The sequence below is a fragment of the Ranitomeya imitator genome, chromosome 2 (assembly GCF_032444005.1).
Source record: "Ranitomeya imitator isolate aRanImi1 chromosome 2, aRanImi1.pri, whole genome shotgun sequence".
In the NCBI taxonomy this organism is placed as follows: domain Eukaryota; kingdom Metazoa; phylum Chordata; class Amphibia; order Anura; family Dendrobatidae; genus Ranitomeya; species Ranitomeya imitator.
The window spans coordinates 846,432,222-846,451,149 of NC_091283.1; the positions used below are offsets into that span (position 1 = coordinate 846,432,222).

The following is an 18,928-nucleotide window of genomic DNA, read 5'->3' on the forward strand; positions in this document are numbered from 1 at the left end:
ACAGCACAGGTACCGCCATTACTGCCTGCCTGAGCGTCCTGAGCCCATAGTGGGGTCTATTGATGGGACCCCCCTATTAGCTACCGCTGAGAGCTGCCCCTGACATTGAGGGACGCCTGACAGTCAGACATTACCCGCAGGTATACACAGACAGAGCACTGGTCAAAGGTCCGGACCCCCCTTTTCCTGCAACACTTTCCTTCTAATTACAATGTGCACATTGTAGATTCAGACTGAAGACGGCACTGGAGTATACCTTCAAGGTTCTAGCAGTTTTCCGGATGGACTGAAAATAATGTCTTATAGTAATGATAGACTGTGGTTCTTGCCGTATTCAGGCTTAGGACAGTTGTGGAATAGTCTCAGCCCTGTATGGAGCTGTGCACCGACACTGCCACTGCCAAACACCTGATGGATACAGACACCTTCTGAAGGTCGGTGATCCCACACATGAACTCCACATGAGGCAGCATGATCATTAGAAAGATGAATGTAAGAGGCAGCACATATTCTGGGTTGCCTTCCTTCCTCTTCCTTCCTCTTCCTTCACCTTGTTTCCTTCCTCTTCCCCTTCCTTCCTTTCTCTCTCTTCCTTCATGTCTCTCTCTTGCTTCCTTTTTCTGTATTCCTTCCTTTCACTTCCTTCCTTTTCCTTTTCCTTTCATCCTTTTCCTTCCATTTCCTTCCTCTTCCTTCAATTTCCTTCCTCTTCCTTCCATTTTCTTCCTCTTCCTTGCTCTACCTTCCTCTTCCTTCCTTTTCATTCCTCTTCCTTCCTTACTTCCCCTTACTTCCTCCCTTCCCCTTCTTTCCTTCCTCTTCATTCCATCCTCTTCCTTCCTGTTCCTTCTTTTTCCTTCCTTCCTCTTCCTTCCATCCTTTTCCTTCCTCTTCCTTCCCCTTCTTTCCTTCCTCTTCCCTCAATTCTCTTCCTTCCTTCCTTCTTTACTTCCATTCTCTTCCTTCCATACTTTTCCTTCATCTTTCTTCCTTTTCTTTTCTTCCTTCCTTTTCCTTCATCTTCCTTCTTTTTCCATCCTCTTCCTTCTTCCTTCCATCCCTTTCCTTCCTCTTCCCTCCCCTTCCTTCCTCTTCCTTCCCCTTCTTTCTTGCTCTTCCTTCCATCCTCGTTCTTCCTACCTTCTTTCCTTCCTTCCTCTTCCTTCCATACTTTTCCTTCCTCTTCCTTCCTTTTCCGTCCTTTCTTCCTTTTCCTTCCTCTTCCTTCCTTTTCCATCCCCTTACTTCCTTTTCCTTCCTCGTCCTTCCTCCCTTTTCCTTCCCCTTCCTTCCTTTTGCTTTTTCTACCTTCCTTTTCCTTTCTCTTCCTTCCTCTTTCTTTTCCTTCCTCTTCCTTCCACCTCCTTCTTCTTCCTTCCTCTTCCTTCCCCTTCTTTCCTTCCTCTTTCCCTTCCTTCCTTTCTCTCTCTTCCTTCATGTCTCTCTCTTGCTTCCTTTTTCTGTGTTCCTTCCTTTCTCTTCCTTCATTTTCCTTTTTCTTCCATCCTTGTCCTTCCATTTCTTTCTTTGTCCTTCCATTTTCTTCCTCTTCCTTGCTCTACCTTCCTCTTCCTTTCTTTTCATTCCTCTTCCTTCCTTACTTCCCCTTCTTTCCTCCCTTCCCCTTCGTTCCTTCCTGTTCCTTCCATCCTCTTCCTGCCTCTTCCTTCTTTTTCCTTCCTTCCTCTTCCTTCCATCCTTTTCCTTCCTCTTCCTTCCTTCCTCTTCTTCTCCTTCCTTCCTCTTCCTTCCTCTTCTTTCCTTCCTCTTCTTTCCTTCCTCTTCCCTCAATTCTCTTCCTTCCTTCTATACTTCCATTCTCTTCCTTCCATACTTTTCCTTCCTTTTCCTTCCTTTCTTCCTTTTCCTTCCTCTTCCTTCCTTTTCCATCCCCTTACTTCCTTTTCCTTCCTCGTCCTTCCTTCCTTTTCCTTCCCCTTCATTCCTTTTGCTTTTTCTACCTTCCTTTTCCTTTCTCTTCCTTCCTCTTCCTTTTCCTTCCTCTTCCTTCCCCCCTCTTCCTTTCCCTTCCTTCCTTTCTCTCTCTTCCTTCATGTCTCTCTCTTGCTTCCTTTTTCTGTGTTCCTTCCTTTCTCTTCCTTCCTTTTCGTTTTTCTTCCATCCTTGTCCTTCCATTTCTTTCCTTGTCCTTCCATTTTCTTCATCTTCCTTGCTCTACCTTCCTCTTCCTTCCTTTTCATTCCTCTTCCTTCCTTACTTCCCCTTCTTTCCTCCCTTCCCCTTCTTTCCTTCCTCTTCCTTCCATCCTCTTCCTTCTTTTTTATTTCTTCCTTCCATCCTTCATCTTCCTTCCATCCTTTTCCTTCCTCTTCTTCCCCTTCCTTCCTCTTTCTTCCCATTCTTTCCTTCCTATTCCTTCCATCCTTGTTCTTCCTACCTTCTTTCCTTCCTTCCTCTTCCTTCCATACTTTTCCTTCCTCTTCCTTCCATACTTTTCCTTCTTTTTCCTTCCTTCCTTCCTTTTCCTTCCACCCTTTTCCTTCCTTCCTCTTCCTTCCTTTCCATCCCCTTACTTCCTTTTCCTTTCTCATCCTTCCTTCCTTTTCCTTCCCCTTCCTTCCTTTTCCTTTCTCTACCTTCCTCTTCCTTCCAATTCCTCTTCCTTCCTTCATCTTCCTTCCTTTTCCTTCCTCTTCTTTCACCTTCCTTCCTTTTCCTTCATCTTCCTTCCTTCTTTCCTTCCTTCCTCTTCCTTGCTCTTACTTCCCTTTCCTTCCTCTTCCTTCCCCTCCCTTCCTCTTCCACTTCCTTTCCCTTCCTTCCCCTTCCTTCATCTTCCTTCCCCTTCCTTTTCCTTCCCCTTCCTTCCTTTTCTATCCTCTTCCTTTCCCTTGTTTCCTCTTCCTTCCCCTTCCTTTTCCTTCCCCTTCCTTCCTCTTCCTCTCCCTTCCTTTTCTTTCCTCTTCCTTCCCCTTCCTTCCTTCCTCTTCCTTCCCCTTCCTCTACCTTCCTTTTCCTTCCTCTTCCCCTTCCTTCCTCTTCCTTACCCTTCCTTCCTCTTCCTTTTCCCTCCCCTTTCTTTCTCTTCCTCCCCCTTTCTCTACCTTCCTTTTCCTTCCCCTTCCTCTTCCTTCCCCTTCCTTTTCCTTCCTCTACCTTCCCTTTCCTTCCTCTTCCCTCCCCTTTCTTCCTCTTCCTTTCTTTTCCTTCCCCTTCCTTCCTTTTCCTTCCCCTTCCTTCCCCTTACTTCCTCTACCTTCCCCATCCTTCCTTTGCCTTCCTCTTCCTTCCCCTCACTTCCTCTTTCTTCCCCTTACTTCCTCTTCCTGTCCCTTTGTTTTCTTCCCTTTCCTTCCTCTTCCTTCACTTTCCTTCCTCTTCCTTCCTTTTCTTTCCCCTTCCTTCCTCTTCCTTCCTCTTCATTCCTCACATGTGGACATTTCCGTAAGAACCAGGGAAACCTCTGCATGAACATATCCGGGGTACGGACTTTTGAACAATTCTGCAGTTTGTTTTCGCCTTCCCTGCCTCTGCTTGCTCTCAGTGATTGTTGTTACCACACAGAGGCTGAAATCCTGTCCTGCCCTAATGCTCCTTACAGCTGAGGGTTTGTTACATTGTATCCAGTCTGGACAATCCTCTGTGAGACCCATGGACTCTAGGCTGATACATTGTAACAATCCGGACCAGGGTCTGTGCTGCCGGAGATGTATTCGCCACACCATGAACCCTGTGTCCGGACCCCCAGCTGGCATTTACAGAACCGATCTCCTTATCTTTGGGGTCTTTGGGCCCCACATGTGCCAGGACCCCGCGGTGACTGCTGCACCTGAAACCCCTGAATACGCGGCGGCCGGAAAATCTGCAGGATTTTGTGTAACTGATCTTGTGAATGAGAAGGGATCTGATGATCGTACATGATCCTGAATGATGACGATCTCTGGTTGCTATGGGTTACAGCTCATTTGCATAGTGCCATGTTAATAATTATTCCCCCGCGGCTCCTCGTATCTCATTCTCGTCTTTCTCTCCTCAGTTTCGCCATCGTCTGATGAATTACGGTAAATATTATCTCATGGATATTTACTGAGCGAGAAATGTGCGGGGGGGGGGATACGGGAGGGGGACACGGGGGGGACACGGGAGGGGGACACGCGGGGACACGGGGGGACACGGGAGGGGGACACGGGGGGTCACGGGGAGGACACGGGAGGGGGACACGGGGAGGACACGGGGGGACACGGGAGGGGGACACGCGGGGACACGGGGGGTCACGGGGAGGACACGGGAGGGGGACACGGGGAGGACACGGGGGGACACGGGAGGGGGACACGCGGGGACACGGGGGGGACACGGGAGGGGGACACGCGGGGACACGGGGGGGACACAGGAGGGGGACACGCGGGGACACAGGGGGACACGGGAGGGGGACACGCGGGGACACAGGGGGAGGACACGGGAGGGGGGACACAGGGGGATGACACAGGGGACATGGGAGGGGGACACGGGGGACACTGGGGACACTGGAGGGGGACACGGGAGGGGGGACACGGGGGACACTGGAGGGGGACACACGGGGACACGGGAGGGGGGACACAGGGGGAGGACACGGCAGGGGGACACGGGGGGACACAGGAGGGGGGACACGGGGGACACTGGAGGGGGACACGGGAGGGGGGACACTGGAGAGGGACACGGGGGGACACTGGAGGGGGACACGCGGGGACATGGGAGGAGGGACACACGGGGACATAGGGGGAGGACACGGGGACACGGGAAGGGGACACAGGAGGGGGACACGCGGGGATACAGGGGGACACGGGAGGGGGACACGCGGGGACACGGGAGGGGGACACAGGAGGGGACACACGGGGACACAGGGGGACACGGGAGGGGGACCCCGGGAGGGGGACACGCAGGGACACGGGAGGGGGGACACGTGAGGGGGACACGGGAGGGGGGACATGGGTGGGGGACACGGGAGGGGGGAGACGGGGGGGACACGGGAGGGGGGACACGTGAGGGGGACACGCGGGACACAGGGGGAGGACACGGGGGACACAAGGGGAGGACACGGGAGGGGGGACACGGGAGGGGGACACAGGAGGGGGGACACGGGAGGGGGACATGGGAGGGGGGACACGGGAGGGGGACATGGGAGGGGGACACGGGAGGGGGGACATGGGAGGACATGGGAGGGGGACACGGTGGGGAGGACACGGGGGGATTCCATATAGGGGGTACAGAGAGGTGGAGTATGGAGTATACAGGGAGGCAGCACACAGAGGGGGAAACTAAGAGGTTGTATGAAGAGAGGGAGAGCACGGGGGGAGTACACAGGAAGGAGTACGGGGGTACACAGGGCATGCACAGATGGAAATACACTAAGGGGGGCTTACTATGAATTTCAGTTTCTCATCTTTCCAGGATCTCTGCTTGCTGTCAGCATAAATGAACATTCTACCCTTTATTTCATAAAGAAAAGTTCCCCTAGTTTCCTCGCTCAGCTGATGGGTTTGTTACACTGTGTCAGTGTGGCTTTGCTAGGAAAACACAAACATAGAAGATCTCAATATGGCTTTAGCTGTCATTGAATGGAAGCTCGGTGCATTGAAAGCCGAGACAGAGAGCGGAGTCCTGGTGTCCTGCACCTGTATCTGTATGAACTGGATCTGATCAGCCCAGACTGGACACATTGTAACAAACTGCAGCTGTGTGAGCAGCACAAATGATTCAAGTCACTGACAACAAGCAGCGGTGATGGATCTGAAAATGGTGGAGTGATGAGAAGCAGCCACTACCCCATCATCCAATCATTCACAGGTTATGGAGGATGGCGCTGGATAGCAGTGGAATTACACTCCGCCACTAACACTGCTTGCTGGTCACTGCTTCATCCTCATCTTCATTCTGTTTTACAGAACAGTTGCTGAAAAATCTGGGAAGACTAACTGCAGAAAACGTCCACCATGCACTGAACCTGAACTACTATGACTCTGCGGAGGGTAAATCTACATCCTGGAGCCTGCAGACCCCCCCCCCTGTCTGCAGACCCCCCTCCTGCCTGCAGACCCCCCTCCTGCCTGCAGACCCCCCTCCTGCCTGGAGACCCCCCCCTGCTAGCAGATCCCCCTTCCGGCCTGCAGACCCCCCTCCTGCCTGCAGACACCCCCCCCCCCCCCGCCTGCAAATCCCCCTTCCAGCCTGGAGACCCCCGTCCTGCCTAGAGACCCCCTCCTGCCTGCAGATTCCCCTTCCAGCCTGGAGGAGACCCCCTTCCTACCTGCAGATTCCCCTTCCACCCTGGAGACCCCCTTCCAGCCTGGAGACCCCCTTCCTACCTGCAGATTCCCCTTCCACCCTGGAGACCCCCTTCCAGCCTGGAGACCCCTCTCCTGCCTGCAGATTCCGCTTCCAGCCTGGAGACCCCCTTCCAGCCTGGAGACCCCCTCCTGCCTGCAGATTCCCCTTCCAGCCTGGAGACCCCCTTCCTACCTGCAGATTCCCCTTCCACCCTGGAGACCCCCTTCCAGCCTGGAGACCCCCCTCCTGCCTGCAGATTCCCCTTCCAGCCTGGAAGCCCCCTTCCTACCTGCAGATTCCCCTTCCACCCTGGAGACCCCCTTCCAGCCTGGAGACCCCCTCCTGCCTGCAGATTCCCCTTCCAGCCTGGAGACCCCCTTCCTACCTGCAGATTCCCCTTCCACCCTGGAGACCCCCTTCCAGCCTGGAGACCCCCCTCCTGCCTGCAGATTCCCCTTCCAGCCTGGAGACCCCCTTCCAGCCTGGAGACCCCCCTCCTGCCTGCAGATTCCGCTTCCAGCCTGGAGACCCTCTTCCAGCCTGGAGACCTCCCTCCTGCCTGCAGTTTCCCCTTCCAGCCTGGAGACCCCCCTCCTGCCTGCAGACCCCCCTCCTGCCTGGAGACCCCCCTGCCTGCAGATCCCCCTTCCAGCCTGGAGACCACCCCTGCCTGGAGACCCCCCCCCCCTGCCTGCAGATCCCCCTTTCAGCCCGGAGACCCCGTTCCTGCCTGCAGATTCCCCTTCCAGCCTGGAGACCCCCTTCCAGCCTGGAGACCCCCCTCCTGCCTGCAGATTCCCCTTCCAGCCTGGAGACCCCCTTCCTGCCTAGAGACCCCCTCCTGCCTGCAGATTTCCCTTCCAGCCTGGAGACCCCCTTCCTGCCTAGAGACCCCCTCCTGCCTGCAGATTCCCCTTCCAGCCTGGAGACCCCCTTCCTGCCTAGAGACCCCCTCCTGCCTGCAGATTTCCCTTCCAGCCTGGAGACCCCCTTCCAGCCTGGAGACCCCCTCCTGCCTGCAGATTTCCCTTCCAGCCTGGAGACCCCCCTCCTGCCTGCAGATCCCCCTTCCAGCCTGGAGACCCCCTTCCAGCCTGGAGACCCCCTTCCTGCCTACAGATACACCTCCTGCCTACAGGATCCTTCAAGATGGGCGCAAAGTTCCAAGTCCTCAGTCACCAAAAATCTCTCTATACTACCTAATGGAGGAGATAAAAATCAGGGAGGAGGGGGATGCAGCTGCAGTCACTGTGTATGTGAGACTGCATGCTGTGAGAGGAGGGAGGGAGCTGCAGGCGGGAGACGTCTGATTGGTCAGTGCACCCAGCACAGCTCTGACACCACACCAGAAGACCCCGCCCTCTAGGATCGGTACATGGTGCAGTACAGAGAGGGGCCCCGCAGCCTCATCCTGTAGTCATTAGGCCCCCACCCACCCTGCCCCCCATGTGTATTCTGCATTATGTTAACATGATACTTCCTGGTCAGATCCCTGCAGCTCGCAGCCGTGTCTTAACCACGGAACATGTGTGAACACGGAGCAAGGATACACGTGTCGCTGCTCAGAGTTCTTCACTGGATCAAACTGCGAGAAAGGTGAGAAAAGAAGGAAAAGCTCAATGTGCAGAGTTCACACAGTTATCCCAGTCATATCTGCGCTGTCACTTTACCAATAACTGTTAGGATTCTTTACAGTAACAGCAGTTATGTTATGACAAGTTCTCTATGGGTTGTAAGAACGTTCAGCTTGTGCAATATTCTGTGAACCTGGAAGGATTATTTGCTGTAAGAGCTGCACAATTCTCTAGAAGAGCAATAAGGCTGGACAATGTACTGAGAGCAGCGAGGCCGTGCTGTATGTGATATAGTCAGGCAGTATTCCTCACTGTTAGGGCACTACGCTCATTTCCACAGCCTTACAGGAACAATGACATAATGCTGTTCTCTAGTTTCTGTAGATGGAAAGGATTCTTTTCTGTAAGAGCAGTTAAACTGTAATTTTTTATTTACTGCAAGAGCAATAAAGCTGTGGTGTATTTTCTGAGATTCTTTACTATGTGAGCATTAAAGCAGTAGGAAATGTTCTATAGAAGAGAAGGGTTCTTTACTGTAAGAGCAATAAGGTTGTGAAATATTCTGCAGAAATGAGAAGGATTCTTAAGAGGCTGCTGTCAATGTTTCTTCATCCTATGACCCAGAACTTCCCAGAACATTGATGCTATGGAGGGCTTCTTTGAGGACCCACTGGAGGGTCTTTCGGCCTCTGGGTGACTGGTCCGACCTCCTAACGTCGAGCTTCTCCGTGCCCTCATTATCCATGCAGTTCATTAATATAAAGTCTTTTCTGTACGTTTTGTGGACAGTGATGGGGCCGTGCAAGAAGGACACGTGCGACCACGGCGACTGCGTCCTGAGGAAGTTTGCTCCGTATTACAAGTGTCGGTGTCACTATCCGTACCAAGACCCCACGTGCAGTGCAGGTACGAGGTGCCCACCGGGGACGGGGGGGACGACACAGAAAATCTACTAATGTCAATTACAAGACCTCTACTTGCTGTCAGTCCCTTATCATCCCCCAGCGAAAGTGGCGGACTTGTGTCTTTTCTCAGCCATATTAATTATAGATTACATCCTAATTAAACAGCTGATGAGCTCGCTACAATGTGTCAGCGAAGACAATCCTCCAGGAGCTAAACACTGCAGGGCAGAAAGGGGGAACCCATCCATTATGTCACAGTGGGGGTCCAATGGGGCCTTACAGACTATGGGGTCCACTCAGGATAAGTAAAACTGCACAGAGCTTCCCCTCTACCTAAAATAATGGGGTCAGATACAAGGAGAGCTCTGCTACATCTGCGCCCGCAGCACTGCCCGCGCACCGCTCCCTCGCCATTGCTGCCACCGTTGGGATTGTTTTCTTCTTTTTGCAGTCGAGTCCGTTTGCACCAACAATCCGTGTAAGAACGGAGGAACCTGCCTGAGAAAACTGAACAGCTTCATCTGCCTCTGCCCGAAGAGCTTCAGGGGGACGTTCTGTGAGAAGGGTAAGTGCAAAGTGAGGACGGCGGGAGCCATTCTGACCTCACTGCAAGGTAAAGACATTTCTCACATTATGGAATAGCATTATAAGCAATTGTCTAATATAATAGCGGTATTATAATTGCGCTGTTTGTGGCGGCCTGTGGTCGTGGACTGGGCCGATCACTGAGCCAGCAAACACAAGTCATAAGGAACCAGCTGCTGTGCAACTACAAGTCCCATCATCCTCTGATCGTCTGCGGCAGACAGAATGCACCAGGAATTGTAGTATTACAAGAGCTGGAGAGTCCCAGGCTGAGCCCCACAGCGTCACCGTCCAGGGGGATCAAAGTGTAATTCCCCTTTAAATCGAGATTCCTCCAACTGGAGACAAGAGGAAAGTCTCAGGAAGGCGAGAAAGTCAATATATATATATATATATATATATAAAATCGCTACAATGTAGGAATGTTACACTAATAGAAGAGACAGCGGTTTATTTGTATCAATTAGCAAAGTACAAAGTGACTGAATAAAACAGAACGGTAAGTATCATCAGTATCTGGTGACCGGCCGTTGCCTCCATCATCAGTATCTGGTGACCGCCCGTCTCCTCCATCATCAGTATCTGGTGACCGCCCGTCTCCTCCATCATCAGTATCTGGTGACCTCCCGTCTCCTCCATCATCAGTATCTGGTGACCGCCCGTCTCCTCCATCATCAGTATCTGGTGACCGCCCGTCTCCTCCATCATCAGTATCTGGTGACTGCCCATCTCCTCCATCATCAGTATCTGGTGACCGCCCGTCACCTCCATCATCAGTATCTGGTGACCGCTCGTCTCCTCCATCATCAGTATCTGGTGACCGCCCGTCACCTCCATCATCAGTATCTGGTGACTGCCCATCTCCTCCATCATCAGTATCTGGTGACCGCCCATCTCCTCCATCATCAGTATCTGGTGACCGCCCGTCTCCTCCATCATCAGTATCTGGTGACCGCCCGTCACCTCCATCATCAGTATCTGGTGACCGCTCGTCTCCTCCATCATCAGTATCTGGTGACCACCTGTCACCTCCATCATCAGTATCTGGTGACCGCCTGTCTCCTCCATCATCAGTATCTGGTGACCGCTCGTCTCCTCATAGTAACATAGTAACATAGTTAGTAAGGCCGAAAAAAGACATTTGTCCATCCAGTTCAGCCTATATTCCATCATAATAAATCCCCAGATCTACGTCCTTCTACAGAACCTAATAATTGTATGATACAATATTGTTCTGCTCCAGGAAGACATCCAGGCCTCTCTTGAACCCCTCGACTGAGTTCGCCATCACCACCTCCTCAGGCAAGCAATTCCAGATTCTCACTGCCCTAACAGTAAAGAATCCTCTTCTATGTTGGTGGAAAAACCTTCTCTCCTCCAGACGCAAAGAATGCCCCCTTGTGCCCGTCACCTTCCTTGGTATAAACAGATCCTCAGCGAGATATTTGTATTGTCCCCTTATATACTTATACATGGTTATTAGATCGCCCCTCAGTCGTCTTTTTTCTAGACTAAATAATCCTAATTTCGCTAATCTATCTGGGTATTGTAGTTCTCCCATCCCCTTTATTAATTTTGTTGCCCTCCTTTGTACTCTCTCTAGTTCCATTATATCCTTCCTGAGCACCGGTGCCCAAAACTGGACACAGTACTCCATGTGCGGTCTAACTAGGGATTTGTACAGAGGCAGTATAATGCTCTCATCATGTGTATCCAGACCTCTTTTAATGCACCCCATGATCCTGTTTGCCTTGGCAGCTGCTGCCTGGCACTGGCTGCTCCAGGTAAGTTTATCATTAACTAGGATCCCCAAGTCCTTCTCCCTGTCAGATTTACCCAGTGGTTTCCCGTTCAGTGTGTAATGGTGATATTGATTCCCTCTTCCCATGTGTATAACCTTACATTTATCATTGTTAAACCTCATCTGCCACCTTTCAGCCCAAGTTTCCAACTTATCCAGATCCATCTGTAGCAGAATACTATCTTCTCTTGTATTAACTGCTTTACATAGTTTTGTATCATCTGCAAATATCGATATTTTACTGTGTAAACCTTCTACCAGATCATTAATGAATATGTTGAAGAGAACAGGTCCCAATACTGACCCCTGCGGTACCCCACTGGTCACAGCGACCCAGTTAGAGACTATACCATTTATAACCACCCTCTGCTTTCTATCACTAAGCCAGTTACTAACCCATTTACACACATTTTCCCCCAGACCAAGCATTCTCATTTTGTGTACCAACCTCTTGTGCGGCACGGTATCAAACGCTTTGGAAAAATCGAGATATACCACGTCCAATGACTCACCGTGGTCCAGTCTATAGCTTACCTCTTCATAAAAACTGATTAGATTGGTTTGACAGGAGCGATTTCTCATAAACCCATGCTGATATGGAGTTAAACAGTTATTCTCATTGAGATAATCCAGAATAACATCCCTCAGAAACCCTTCAAATATTTTACCAACAATAGAGGTTAGACTTACTGGCCTATAATTTCCAGGTTCACTTTTAGAGCCCTTTTTGAATATTGGCACCACATTTGCTATGCGCCAGTCCTGCGGAACAGACCCTGTCGCTATAGAGTCACTAAAAATAAGAAATAATGGTTTATCTATTACATTACTTAGTTCTCTTAGTACTCGTGGGTGTATGCCATCCGGACCCGGAGATTTATCTATTTTAATCTTATTTAGCCGGTTTCGCACCTCTTCTTGGGTTAGATTGGTGACCCTTAATATAGGGTTTTCATTGTTTCTTGGGATTTCACCTAGCATTTCATTTTCCACCGTGAATACCGTGGAGAAGAAGGTGTTTAATATGTTAGCTTTTTCCTCGTCATCTACAACCATTCTTTCCTCACTATTTTTTAAGGGGCCTACATTTTCAGTTTTTATTCTTTTACTATTGATATAGTTGAAGAACAGTTTGGGATTAGTTTTACTCTCCTTAGCAATGTGCTTCTCTGTTTCCTTTTTGGCAGCTTTAATTAGTTTTTTAGATAAAGTATTTTTCTCCCTATAGTTTTTTAGAGCTTCAATGGTGCCATCCTGCTTTAGTAGTGCAAATGCTTTCTTTTTACTGTTAATTGCCTGTCTTACTTCTTTGTTTAGCCACATTGGGTTTTTCCTATTTCTAGTCCTTTTATTCCCACAAGGTATAAACCGCTTACACTGCCTATTTAGGATGTTCTTAAACATTTCCCATTTATTATCTGTATTCTCATTTCTGAGGATATTGTCCCAGTCTACCAGATTAAGGGCATCTCTAAGCTGGTCAAACTTTGCCTTCCTAAAGTTCAGTGTTTTTGTGACTCCCTGACAAGTCCCCCTAGTGAAAGACAGGTGAAACTGCACAATATTGTGGTCGCTATTTCCTAAATGCCCGACCACCTGCAGATTTGTTATTCTGTCAGGTCTATTAGATAGTATTAGGTCTAAAAGTGCTGCTCCTCTGGTTGGATTCTGCACCAATTGTGAAAGATAATTTTTCTTGGTTATTAGCAGAAACCTGTTGCCTTTATGGGTTTCACAGGTTTCTGTTTCCCAGTTAATATCCGGGTAGTTAAAGTCCCCCATAACCAGGACCTCATTATGGGTTGCAGCTTCATCTATCTGCTTTAGAAGTAGACTTTCCATGGTTTCTGTTATATTTGGGGGTTTGTAACAGACCCCAATGAGAATTTTGTTACCATTTTTCCCTCCATGAATTTCAACCCATATGGACTCGACATCCTCATTCCCTTCGCTAATATCCTCCCTTAAAGTGGATTTTAGACAAGACTTTACATAGAGACAAACCCCTCCTCCTCTCCGATTTTTACGATCCTTTCTAAACAGACTGTAACCCTGTAAGTTAACTGCCCAGTCATAGCTTTCATCTAACCATGTCTCGGTTATTCCCACTATGTCAAAGTTACCTGTAGATATTTCTGCTTCTAGTTCTTCCATCTTGTTTATCAGGCTTCTGGCGTTTGCGAGCATGCAGTGTAGAGGATTTTGTTTTGTTCCAATCTCCTCACTGTGGATTGTTTTAGAAATGTTTTTACCTCCCTTCTGAGTATGTTTTCCTGGGTCGTCTTTGTTCGAGTCTAATGTTTTTCTTCCCGTCCCCTCTTCTTCTAGTTTAACGCCCTCCTGATGAGTGTAGCGAGTCTTCTGGCGAATGTGTGTTTCCCAGGTTTGTTGAGGTGTAGTCCGTCTCTGGCGAGGAGTCCATCATACCAGTAATTCACACCGTGGTCCAGGAATCCAAATCCTTGTTGTCTGCACCATCGTCTTAGCCAGTTGTTTGCATCAAGGATCCTGTTCCATCTCCTGGTGCCATGCCCGTCTACTGGAAGGATAGAAGAAAAAACTACCTGTGCATCCAGTTCCTTTACTTTCTTCCCCAACTCTTCAAAGTCCTTGCAGATTGTCGGTAGGTCCTTCCTTGCCGTGTCATTGGTGCCTACATGTATCAGAAGAAATGGGTGGACGTCCTTGGAGCTGAAGAGCTTTGGTATCCTATCGGTCACATCCTTGATCATCGCACCTGGAAGGCAGCATACTTCTCTTGCAGTTATGTCCGGTCTGCAGATGGCTGCTTCGGTGCCTCTCAGTAGTGAGTCTCCCACCACCACCACTCTTCGTTGCTTCTTGGCTGTACTTTTTGCTGTCACTTGTTGCTGTGTGCCCTTTTCTTTTTTGCTTGCTGGTATTGCTTCATCCTTAGGTGTGCCATCTTCATCCTCTACAAAGATTTGATATCGGTTCTTCAGTTGTGTGGTTGGTGATTTCTCCATGGTCTTCTTGCTTCTTTTGGTCACATGCTTCCACTCATCTGCTTTTGGAGGTTCTCTGACACTTTTTGCACCTTCTGTGACCAGTAGAGATGCTTCTGTTCTGTCTAGAAAGTCTTCATTCTCTTTGATGAGTTTCAAAGTTGCTATTCTTTCTTCCAGACCCCGCACCTTTTCTTCTAAAAGGGCCACTAGTCTACACTTCTGACAGGTGAAATTGGATTCTTCTTCTGGTCGATCTGTGAACATGTAGCACATGCTGCAGCTCACCATGTAGGTTGTCACATCTGCCATGTTGCTCCTAGATCCTGCTGACTTGCTGTGTGTTTTCCTTCTTGTGTAATCTACTCAGCCAAGCTCTCTTGCAATAATGTCCTACAGGCAAAAATTACGGCGCGCGGTTTGGTGATGCTTTCGAAGCAGCTGGTCCCGGCTGTACCCAACGATCTTCTAGCTTAGGGAGACTTCGCTTCTCCCAGAAGGCACCTGGAATATGCAAATTAGCCTCCTGAAGCTTGAATCCCTTGATCCTCCATCATCAGTATCTGGTGACCACCTGTCACCTCCATCATCAGTATCTGGTGACCGCTCGTCTCCTCCATCATCAGTATCTGGTGACCGCTCGTCTCCTCCATCATCAGTATCTGGTGACCACCTGTCACCTCCATCATCAGTATCTGGTGACCGCTCGTCTCCTCCATCATCAGTATCTGGTGACCGCCCGTCTCCTCCATCATCAGTATCTGGTGACCGCTCGTCTCCTCCATCATCAGTATCTGGTGACCGCCCGTCTCCTCCATCATCAGTATCTGGTGACCGCCCGTCACCTCCATCATCAGTATCTGGTGACCGCCCGTCACCCCCATCATCAGTATCTGGTGACCGCCCGTCTCCTCCATCATCAGTATCTGGTGACCGCCCGTCACCTCCATCATCAGTATCTGGTGACCGCCCGTCTCCTCCATCATCAGTATCTGGTGACCGCCCGTCTCCTCCATCATCAGTATCTGGTAACAGCCCGTCCCCTCCATCATCAGTATCTGGTGACCGCCCGTCGCCTTCATCATCAGTATCTGGTGACCGCCCGTCACCTTCATCATCAGTATCTGGTGACCGCCCGTCACCTCCATCATCAGTATCTGGTGACCGCCTGTCCCCTCCATCATCAGTATCTGGTGACCACCTGTCACCTCCATCATCAGTATCTGGTGACTGCCCGTCTCCTCCATCATCAGTATCTGATGACCGCCCGTCACCCCCATCATCAGTATCTGATGACCGCCCGTCACCCCCATCATCAGTATCTGGTGACCGCCCGTCTCCTCCATCATCAGTATCTGGTGACCGCCCGTCTCCTCCATCATCAGTATCTGGTAACAGCCCGTCCCCTCCATCATCAGTATCTGGTGACTGCCCGTCGCCTTCATCATCAGTATCTGGTGACCGTCCGTCTCCTCCATCATCAGTATCTGGTGACCGCCCGTCACCTCCATCATCAGCATCTGGTGACCGCCCGTCTCCTCCATCATCAGTATCTGATGACCGCCCGTCACCCCCATCATCAGTATCTGATGACCGCCCGTCACCCCCATCATCAGTATCTGGTGACCGCCCGTCTCCTCCATCATCAGTATCTGGTGACCGCCCGTCTCCTCCATCATCAGTATCTGGTAACAGCCCGTCCCCTCCATCATCAGTATCTGGTGACTGCCCGTCGCCTTCATCATCAGTATCTGGTGACCGCCCGTCACCTTCATCATCAGTATCTGGTGACCGCCCGTCACCTCCATCATCAGTATCTGGTGACCGCCCGTCCCCTCCATCATCAGTATCTGGTGACTGCCCGTCGCCTTCATCATCAGTATCTGGTGACCGCCCGTCACCTTCATCATCAGTATCTGGTGACCGCCCGTCACCCCCATCATCAGTATCTGATGACCGCCCGTCACCCCCATCATCAGTATCTGGTGACCGCCCGTCTCCTCCATCATCAGTATTTGGTGACCGCCCGTCTCCTCCATCATCAGTATCTGGTGACCGCTCGTCTCCTCCATCATCAGTATCTGGTGACCGCCCGTCTCCTCCATCATCAGTATCTGGTGACCGCCCATCGCTTTCATCATCAGTATCTGCTGACCGCCCGTCCCCTCCATCATCAGTATCTGGTGACCACCTGTCACCTCCATCATCAGTATCTGGTGACCGCCCGTCCCCTCCATCATCAGTATCTGGTGACCGCCTGTCTCCTCCATCATCAGTATCTAGTGAGCGCCCGTCACCTCCATCATCAGCATCTGGTGACCACCGTCCCCTCCATCATCAGTATCTGGTGACTGACCGTCACCTCCATCATCAGTATCTGGTGACCGCCCGTCACCTCCATCATCAGTATCTGGTGACCGCCCGTCTCCTCCATCATCAGTATCTAGTGAGCGCCCGTCACCTCCATCATCAGCATCTGGTGACCACCGTCCCCTCCATCATCAGTATCTGGTGACTGACCGTCACCTCCATCATCAGTATCTGGTGACCGCCCGTCTCCTCCATCATCAGTATCTGGTGATCGCCCGTCCCCTCCATCATCAGTGTCTGGTGACCGCTCGTCCCCTCCATCATCAGTATCTGGTGACCGCCCGTCTCCTCCATCATCAGTATCTGGTGGCCGCTCGTCCCCTCCATCATCAGTATCTGGTGAACGCCCGTCTCCTCCATCATCAGTATCTGGTGAGCGCCCATCTCCTCCATCATCAGTATCTGGTGACTGCCCGTCACCTCCATCATCAGTATCTGGTGATCGCCCATCTCCTCCATCATCAGTATCTGGTGATCGCCCATCTCCTCCATCATCAGTATCTGGTGACCGCCTGTCACCTCCATCATCAGTATCTGGTGATCGCCCGTCACCTCCATCATCAGTATCTGGTGACTGCCCGTCACCTCCATCATCAGTATCTGGTGATCGCCCATCTCCTCCATCATCAGTATCTGATGAGCACCCGTCTCCTCCATCATCAGTATCTGGTGATCGCCCATCTCCTCCATCATCAGTATCTGGTGATCGCCCATCTCCTCCATCATCAGTATCTGGTGACTGCCCGTCACCTCCATCATCAGTATCTGGTGATCGCCCATCTCCTCCATCATCAGTATCTGGTGATCGCCCATCACCTCCATCATCAGTATCTGGTGATCGCACGTCTCCTCCATCATCAGTATCTGGTGACCGCCCGTCACCTCCATCATCAGTATCTGGTGACCGCCCGTCCCCTCCATCATCAGTATCTGGTGACCGCCCGTCACCTCCATCATCAGTATCTGGTGATCGCACGTCACCTCCATCATCAGTATCTGGTGACCGCCCGTCTCCTCCATCATCAGTATCTGGTGATCGCCCATCACCTCCATCATCAGTATCTGGTGATCGCCCATCTCCTCCATCATCAGTATCTGGTGATCGCCCATCACCTCCATCATCAGTATCTGGTGACCGCCCGTCACCTCCATCATCAGTATCTGGTGACCGCCTGTCTCCTCCATCATCAGTATCTGGTGACCGCCCGTCACCTCCATCATCAGTATCTGGTGACCGCCCGTCCCCTCCATCATCAGTATCTGGAGACCGCCCGTCCCCTCCATCATCAGTATCTGGTGACCGCCCGTCTCCTCCATCATCAGTATCTAGTGAGCGCCCGTCACCTCCATCATCAGCATCTGGTGATCGCCCGTCTCCTCCATCATCAGTATCTGGTGACCGCCCGTCTCCTCCATCATCAGTATCTGGTGACCGCCCGTCTCCTCCATCATCAGTATCTAGTGAGCGCCCGTCACCTCCATCATCAGCATCTGGTGACTGACCGTCACCTCCATCATCAGTGTCTGGTGACCGCCCGTCTCCTCCATCATCAGTATCTGGTGACCGCCCGTCTCCTCCATCATCAGTATCTGGTGACCGCCCGTCTCCTCCATCATCAGTATCTGGTGATCGCCCGTCACCTCCATCATCAGCATCTGGTGATCGCCCGTCTCCTCCATCATCAGTATCTGGTGACCGCCCGTCTCCTCCATCATCAGTATGTGGTGACCGCCCGTCTCCTCCATCATCAGTATCTAGTGAGCGCCCGTCACCTCCATCATCAGTATCTGGTGACCAGCCGTCCCCTCCATCATCAGTATCTGGTGACCGCCCGTCCCCTCCATCATCAGTATCTGGAGACCGCCCGTCCCCTCCATCATCAGTATCTGGTGACCGCCCGTCTCCTCCATCATCAGTATCTAGTGAGCGCCCGTCACCTCCATCATCAGCATCTGGTGACTGACCGTCACCTCCATCATCAGTATCTGGTGACCGCCCGTCTCCTCCATCATCAGTATCTGGTGACCGCCCGTCTCCTCCATCATCAGCATCTGGTGACTGACCGTCACATCCATCATCAGTATCTGGTGACCGCCCGTCTCCTCCATCATCAGTATCTGGTGACAGCCCGTCCCCTCCATCATCAGTATCTGGTGACTGCCCGTCGCCTTCATCATCAGTATCTGGTGACCGCCCGTCGCCTTCATCATCAGTATCTGGTGACCGCCCGTCACCTCCATCATCAGTATCTGGTGACCGCTCGTCTCCTCCATCATCAGTATCTGGTGACCACCTGTCACCTCCATCATCAGTATCTGGTGACCGCCCGTCCCCTCCATCATCAGTATCTGGTGACCGCCCATCTCCTCCATCATCAGTATCTAGTGAGCGCCCGTCACCTCCATCATCAGCATCTGGTGACTGACCGTCACCTCCATCATCAGTATCTGGTGACCGCCCGT

The 18,928-nt window shown here is 51.3% G+C and overlaps 2 protein-coding genes across 2 annotated transcripts in view; one reads left to right on the forward strand and one right to left on the reverse strand.

The window, feature by feature from the left end:
- Nucleotides 1-820: 820 nt before the first annotated feature.
- LOC138666883 (octapeptide-repeat protein T2-like) lies at nt 821-1,519 on the reverse strand. Its single transcript, XM_069755063.1, has one exon. The coding sequence runs from the start codon at nt 1,517-1,519 to the stop codon at nt 821-823; it is 699 nt and encodes a 232-aa protein (XP_069611164.1).
- Nucleotides 1,520-3,359: 1,840 nt separating this feature from the next.
- Nucleotides 3,360-18,928, forward strand: part of HABP2 (hyaluronan binding protein 2) — a 61,647-nt gene continuing 46,078 nt past the window's right edge. Inside the window, exons 1-6 of the mRNA XM_069754337.1 lie at nt 3,360-3,443; nt 3,998-4,022; nt 5,883-5,966; nt 7,753-7,860; nt 8,628-8,744; nt 9,195-9,308. Coding sequence (XP_069610438.1) covers nt 3,429-3,443; nt 3,998-4,022; nt 5,883-5,966; nt 7,753-7,860; nt 8,628-8,744; nt 9,195-9,308 — 463 coding nt within the window. The 5' untranslated portion in view covers nt 3,360-3,428. The remainder of the gene's footprint in view (nt 3,444-3,997; nt 4,023-5,882; nt 5,967-7,752; nt 7,861-8,627; nt 8,745-9,194; nt 9,309-18,928) is intronic.

Coding starts and splice junctions, on each gene's coding strand:
- LOC138666883 (XM_069755063.1), bottom strand. CDS start 1,519: ATGGAAGGACAAGGATGGAAGAAAAAGGAAAATGAAGGAAGAGAAAGG.